General features: G+C 40.0%; 1 protein-coding gene across 1 annotated transcript; it reads right to left on the bottom strand.

Annotated features, from left to right (window-relative positions):
* Positions 1 to 6630: 6630 nt before the first annotated feature.
* On the bottom strand, positions 6631 to 7662 carry LOC110925176. The gene has a single exon (XM_022169145.1). The coding sequence runs from the start codon at positions 7660 to 7662 to the stop codon at positions 6631 to 6633; it is 1032 nt and encodes a 343-aa protein (XP_022024837.1).
* Between the last annotated feature and the right edge of the window lie 324 nt (positions 7663 to 7986).

The raw sequence follows: 7986 nt of genomic DNA, 5'->3' as shown, positions 1-7986 counted from the left end.
CCTTTGTTAGGTGCCTGTACGCATTATCACAACATGGAAATTGGAAGTGCGGTTGCTGATCTTGTAATGGAAATGGAAGCGAATGATATGCGGAATTACATTGTGATGTCAAATATTTATGCTGTTAAAGACACGGGACGAAGTGTTGGAAATAAGACAGTTAATGAAGATGGATAATTTGAAAAAGGCGGCTGGATATAGTTGGATTGAAGTTGATCAGATGGAAAAGTATGTGCTTATCGCCAGAGATACCTCGCACCCACTAAGCATCATTGTGTTGTGTAACTTAGATAAATAAGTGAAGGATCAATAAGAGTTGTCCCGTCTAGAGGTTAAACATGTCGACCTGGATTGTGTTTTTATCTCCAGATCATGTCAATAAGAATTCTTTTATAAATAGATTAAGGTGACTGTGACTGTACAATAGTAATGTTACTTAGCAATACCAAAGTTTATAATATCATATCAAAACTAACATTGCAATGTATATTATTAGGATGAGCAAAGTTGTTTTACACATACCTCATCTAGAATGTACAAAGACTACAAAAGGTACATTAATACTTTATGTCAAAACACTGAAAATTTGAGGTTCTACAATCAATCTATTTTCACAGAGCTGGAAGACAAGAAAGAACCAAGTCTAGCAATAGAAAAAGTTGGACAAATAGGCACAGATGATAGAACCCTCATATGAGCATATGTTTGATTACATTTAGAACTTTTGATGTTGTAAAACCATATAAATACCGTAACTGAATGTCGGTATAAAATACCTGCAAGACCGAATCAGGCATATGAGGCATTCTCTCATCATAAGGTTCAGTTATGTTTTATATATTTATTCAAACTTATATAAGTAGATATGATATGTATTCGGATATTAGAATGACAAGCTTATGTATTTTCGGTTTGCTAAGCGGGTGAAGATTCAAATAACTGCCGAAGCAGTTATTCCCGCCTCTTTGAACCGCCAAAACAATGACATATATATATATGATTGCCGGCAAATATTCTGGTTATCAAGACATTCAAGTTTATCTCGAATTGTCCATTATTCTATGTTTTGATTTCCTTGCATTCATTCGTTATACTGAACCATGGAAATACAATTCGGATCACTCATGAATAAGAACTCAACCATGTCTCATGAATCCGCTGCAAATATAAACTCTGATCCCCAACATAGTGGTATCAGAGCATCAATGGGGAAGACGAAGACCGGAATTAAATCCACTTCCACTTTGATGCCATGCCAACACTGCACAGACGAGATGAACGGCAAAGACAAAGGAATTCCTCGAGTGAGAACATGTTATTATTGCCACCAACCGGGGCACCAGATTTATTCATGTTAGAAAAAGGAAACAGACGAGGCAACCCAATTAATTCGACAGGCGGTGAACACGGGAATACAGAAACAAGGAGTGATTAGTGATCATCAAGAGATGATTGTTGTCGGTACCGAGGGACGGCTATGGAGTGATATCTGGTACGTTAGTTCTGTATTTACACCCCACATTGCCGGAAACCTAAATGTGTTTAAACACATTAAACACATTGTTAGGGTTGACACACAGTCTAGGGGAAACAATTTCTTATTCACACGAGGGGTTGGGTCGGTTGAGATTAAAACAAGCAATGAAATAATGAGAATACAAAGTGTATTTTACTCACCGGAATTAGACCGGAACGTTTTGAGCATGGATCAATTAACGTTGTAAGGCTACACCGTTAATAAGTCCGGTGATACTTGCAAAATTTATCGTATGTTCTCAACTCCGGTAAACAATTCTGTGAACGAAGTGAGTGGTCTGACAAGGGAAGAAGAAATCAGGTTATCCGAAAAACAGGGAATACTCGATGTAAGTGTTTATGATGATGAATTCAAAGAACGATATTTAAACTCCTATTTCCAAGAATTAAATTTGTCTTCGCAAGAGACGGATTGGAGTTTAATGATCGTTAAGGCAATGGAGTTCCATGAATTTGCCGACTGCAAGGCTTTCCTGGACATGATCCATGATAGAGAGTTTGTTTTTAAATACAAACACACATTGGAGACAAAATTTGAGGAGATGGTGAAGTGGTTCCTGAATGTTTATATGGGGATGTCCTCGAGGCCAGTCCCTCCATATGCTCCAAACAAAAAGAAAATCGATCTGTTAGGTCTGTATGTGTTGGTGGGAAATGACGGTGGATATCGGGAGGTTACAAGTGAGAATCTATGGCCAGGGATAGCGAAGGATCTAGGATTTGATTATCAAGATGGTGATTACATGATCAAGATCATCTGTGCCATGTATCTAGACATCTTAGAGTATTATTACTGTTAGAAAACCTGTATAAAAGAATTGAACAGAAACTGGACAGAATGTAATAAAATTGAAGAAACAGAAACGAGTGAAGTGAACCGGGCTTGTGTTTGACACAATTCCCTTAAACAGATTCGCCGTCTGTTCCCAGGGTACGCCGGTTCGAAGCAGCAACAGCGCACTGCCGGATTTAAGCATTTGCCTGAAAAGAAGCTGGAGAATGTCATTGCAGAGATTAAGAGAAGAGAAGAAGCTGTCTGTGTGTTGGTGTGTCTAAATTGATCTGGTTTTATAGTCACAAAAGCATAACCGAATTCTAGCCATCATTGCAGAGAATTAAAACTGAATAATTGTCATTACTACATCAGTTTTGAAAACTGAATAATAATAACCTTTTAATGACCATCAATCTTGAATAATCATTTCAGTTTCAGTTTTTAAAACTCATTAAAAACAAAAACGGTTATGAGTCTTGAGTGCAAAAACTGCCTCACGCGGGCCCGAGTGTTCGGAGCTGCATTCGTGTCCGCAGGACGTGCGGGCATACGCGAGTTCAACTAATTCCGGTTCCATTTTTTGCACCCCCCCCCTGCGCGCGCACGGGTAGGACTTGTGGTAAAACATGTCAAAAGACTTCAAAGGCTTCATTAAGGTTTCACCTTATAAATAGCCTATCTTTTTGTTCCCACACCAATGTGGGACAAGGTGAATTACCAACTTGAGACTTTCATTCACACTAAACTTCCAACAATCCCCCACATGAATGGAGGTCGATCTCAAAAACAACATTATTCCAATTAGATTTCAGCAGTTGAGTTTTGCATACGATAGGTAGGTGTTACCCTTTGACCCTTCGCTCATGAAATGCACTTAGCCCACTAGCTCTGAGTAGAACTCGATGTCTTTGAACTTGTCTGCCGTTTGTGTAGACGACAATGCACTTTACACAAGACTCTCCTTGACAAAGTCAAGTCCTCATAGTTATGTTCGTTATGGTCATGAACATGATGCCTAGTTCTGTGAGAGCCATTAGGTATTGTGCCCCAACAATACCCTTCGAAGCGACCCCACTTCTCTCTCACATAGGTGATTCACTATGTATGGTTACCTTAGTCGAATCATTAAAAGCCATAGGCTTAGCCTCACACTTGTCACTTTTAGGAATGGACTAGGAAGTTTACTAAGCTTTGCAATAAACTCCCTTATATATACGTAGGGTTATCCCCCACAGTGACCTTACTAATTCATACAATTAGGTTTTCCTATTAAACTCAGCTCTTGGGATCTCCAGTCTACTGAGTTAGGTTTCCATCATATGAACTTATATTTTCAAGGGCTTCAGTCCCATTCCCACGGACGACTTCTGTACTAACTCTCTACTTAGGCCTTTTGTTAGCGGATCCGCAATATTATCCTTTGAGCTCACGTAGTCAACAGTGATAATTCCTGTAGAGATTAGTTCTCGTATCGTATTATGCCTACGTCTAATATGTCTATTACTACCGTTATACATTGTGCTACGAGCTCTGCCAAGTGCCGATTGGCTATCACAATGTATAGAAATGGCCGATGTCGGCTTAGGCCATCTTGGTATATGCTCAACAAATTGACGTAGCCATTCTGCCTCTTCACCTGCTTTATCTAAAGCGATGAACTCTGATTCCATCGTGGATCTAGCGATAACCGTTTGTTTTGACGATTTCCACGATATAGCAGCACCTCCAAGTGTGAATACATACCCACTTGTTGCTCTGGAATCATTCGTGTCAAATATCCAATTTGCATCGCAGTGTCCTTCTATAACTGCTGGATATCTGTTGTAATGCAACCCGTATTCCCGGGTGTATCTTAAGTAGCGAACCAACCGAGTGATACAGTTCCAATGCATTGAACTTGGGTTGCTTGTGTACCTGCTGAGCTTGCTTACAGCGTATGCTATGTCTGGTCTAGTACAACCCATAAGATACATCAAGCTACCAATAATTCTTGAGTATTCCAATTGGTTTACAAGTTCACCTCTATTCTTGGCTAGATGTTGACTCGTGTCAAGTGGAGTTCTAGCTTCATTAGAGTCATTTGCATTTAACTTTTCAAGAATTTTGTCCACATAATGGGAATGACTTAAAACAAGTCCACTTTGGGTTCTAGTGATTTTGACCCCCAAAATCACATCCGCAAGACCCATGTCTTTCATGTCAAACCTTGCTTTTAGCATGCTCTTTGTAGATTTTATGATTTTGTCATCACTTCCAGCAATGAGCATGTCATGTACATATAGACACAAAATGACATATCCATAAGACGTGTCTTTCACATACACACACTTATCACATTCATTGATTTTGAACCCAACATCAAGCATGACATGATCTTTGGTGCCATTGTTTTAGAGCTTGTTTCAATCCATACAAGGATTTTACAAGTTTACAAACTTTCTTTTCTTGCCTAATAGCTGTGAAGCCTTCGAGTTGTTCCATGTAGATTTCTTCCTCTAGATTTCCATTCAAGAAAGCAGTTTTCACATCTATTTGGTGAACTTCCAAATCTCTAATGGCGGAAATGGCAAGCACCATCCTAATGGATGTTATTCGCGTAACTGGTGAATATGTATCAAAGTAATCTAAACCTACTCGTTGTTTATATCCTTTAATCACCAACCTTGCTTTGTACTTATCGATGGTCCCATCTGGTTTCATCTTCTTCTTGAAGATGCATCGATATCCTAGTGGTTTACATCCTTGAGGAAGATCCACTAGTTCCCAAGTATGGTTTTGTAAGATAGAGTCTATCTCACTTTTGATTGCCTCTCTCCACTGAGGTCCTTCTGAGGAATGCACCGCTTGTTGGTACGTTTGAGGTTCATCTTCTACCATGTAGGTAAGAAACTCAGGGCCAAAGGATTTTTCAGTCCTTTGCCGTTTACTTTTCCTCATTTCAACTTCCTCGGTATTAGATTGTTCTCGAGGTTCATCGTTTTCAACTTCACCCTCGGGAACAATTTCCTCAACTGATCTAGAAGAACTCAGTTCACTTTTATCTAAGCATGGGAACATATGTTCAAACCATGATGCATCCTTAGATTCCATTATGGTGCCTTTGCATATTCCAGGATTCTTAGAATCATGCACAAGAAAACGATAAGGACCATAACGATGGGTGTATCCTATAAATACACAATCCACCGTTTTGGGTCCTATTAGTAGGCGCTTAGGTGGTGTGACCACCACCTTAGCCAAACACCCCCACACTTTCAAGGATTTATATGGTGGTTTCTTTCCGGTCCATAATTTGTAAGGTGTTACATCCTTTTTCTTATTGGGTATCATGTTCAACACATAATTTGCTGATAAGATTGCTTCCCCCCACATGTTTTGGTTTACACCAGAACTTTTTATCATGGCATTCATCATTTCTTTCAAAGTACGATTTTTCTGTTCCGCTATGCCATTTGATTAAGGGGAGTAAGAAGCCGTGAGTTCGTGGATGATTCCACTTTTTGCACATACGTCAATAAAAGGTGAAAATATTCATCTCCTCGGTCGCTCCTTACGATTTTGATTTTCCGATTTAGTTGATTCTCAACTTCGGCTTTGAACAAGATAAACTTATCAATAGCCCCGTCCTTACTGTTAAGTAAGTACACATAGCAATACCTAGTACTATCATCAATGAACGTGATGAAGTACGTATTCCCACCACGAGTAGGAATTGCCTTTAGATCACACACATCAGTGTGGATCATCTCGAGGGGTTCGGTGATTCGTTCCACCTTTTTGAATGACGGTTTCGTTTGTTTTGCTTCTACGCAAGTTTCACATTTATTAATTGAGTCGATATCGAATGTTGGTATGCAATCAAGTTTGATTAAATGACGAATGGAATTATAATTTACATGACCTAGTCTACCATGCCAAAGATTAGAAGACTCAATTAAGTAAGTAGAACTAGTAGCGTTCTCTTTCATTGCATTCACGACAATTACATTTAGTTTAAACATTCCATTGAGGGCATAGCCCTTACCAACATACACACCATTTTTGGTCAACACGACCTTGTCCGACTCAATCACCATTTTGAACCCAAATTTGTTCAATTGCCACCCCGACACAAGGTTCTTATGAATTTCTGGAACATACAACACGTTTGACAAGGTGAGTTCCTTTCCAGAAGTCATTTTTAGAACCACGTTCCCCTCACCTTTAATTTCGGCCGTGGCGGAGTTTCCCATAAAAACCTTTTCTCCATTAGTCACCTCTTTGAAGGTGTTGAAAAGGCTCTTGTCGAAACACACATGACGGGTAGCCCCCGTATCAACTCACCAACCCTTGTTATTTTGCCCGACCAAATTAACTTCAGTCACCAAAATCGAGAGATCCGTGACCATGGCAACCAGGTTGTCGACTTCATCAACCATGTTCACTTGTCGAGCATTTTCCTTCTTGGGAAGCTTGCATTCACTGGCCTTGTGGCCTTGCTTTTGACAATTATAACAAGTTCCTTGGAACTTCCTTTTCCCAACTCCTCCCTTAGGACCAAGGTTGGAGCATTTCCCATGACTTTTCTTTCCACCTTTTCCACTGTTTTTTCCCTTTGAAGATTGGCCATGTTCAACAAGATTGGCCTTCACTGTTTCAGGACCATCAACCTTTTTTAGGGCCACTTTATTGTCTTCTTCAATCCGAAGATGAACAACAAGATCTTCAATGTTCATCTCCTTTCGCTTATGCTTGAGATAGTTCTTGAAATCAACCCAACTTGGTGGAAATTTTTCGATCATTGCAGCAACTTGGAATGTTTCACTGAGCATCATTCCTTCAGCATGAATATCATGAAGGATAACCTGCAATTGTTGGACTTGGCTCATGACCGTTTTGGAGTCTATCATTTTGAAGTCCAAAAACTTAGCCACCACGAATTTCTTAGTGCCCGCATCTTCTGTTTTGTATTTGCGATCCAAAGACTCCCACAATTCTTTGGCAATCTGTGCTTTGCAATACACATTATACAATGTGTCCACCAAACCATTCAAAATAAAGTTGCGGCACAGGAAATCCGAATGATTCCAAGTTTGCATTGCGCTCACAGATTGAGTATCCACATCCCCTTCATCAACATGGGGTTTGGGTTTAGTCAAGAACCTTGCCAAGTTCAGCATGGTCAGATAAAAGAACATCTTTTGCTGCCACTGTTTGAAATTCACACCACTGAATTTCTCTGGTTTCTCAGCATGAGACACTGCATTAGGCAGTGGTGTCACCAGACCGGTAGTGACAGTAACAGCGGAAGTCATGACCGTAGAAAAAGCACTGGTCATGCCAGTAGAAACAGCAGAAGCAGCAGTAGTCATTGGCTGGGATGCCATTCTGAAAAGAAACAGGGCGCAGGAACAATCAGTAAGATAATCTGTTTAAGTTTGTTAGAAAACCTGTATAAAAGAATTGAACAGAAACTGGACAGAATGTAATAAAATTGAAGAAACAGAAACGAGTGAAGTGAACCGGGCTTGTGTTTGACACAATTCCCTTAAACAGATTCGCCATCTGTTCCCAGGGTACGCCGGTTCGAAGCAGCAACAGCGCACTGCCGGACTTGAGCACTTGCCTGAAAAGAAGCTGGAGAATGTCGTAGCAGAGATTGAGAGAAGAGAAGAAGTTTTCTGTGTGTTGGTGTG

Source organism: Helianthus annuus, chromosome 17 (assembly GCF_002127325.2).
Source record: "Helianthus annuus cultivar XRQ/B chromosome 17, HanXRQr2.0-SUNRISE, whole genome shotgun sequence".
NCBI lineage: Eukaryota > Viridiplantae > Streptophyta > Magnoliopsida > Asterales > Asteraceae > Helianthus > Helianthus annuus.
This window is presented reverse-complemented; position numbering and strand designations above follow the sequence as displayed.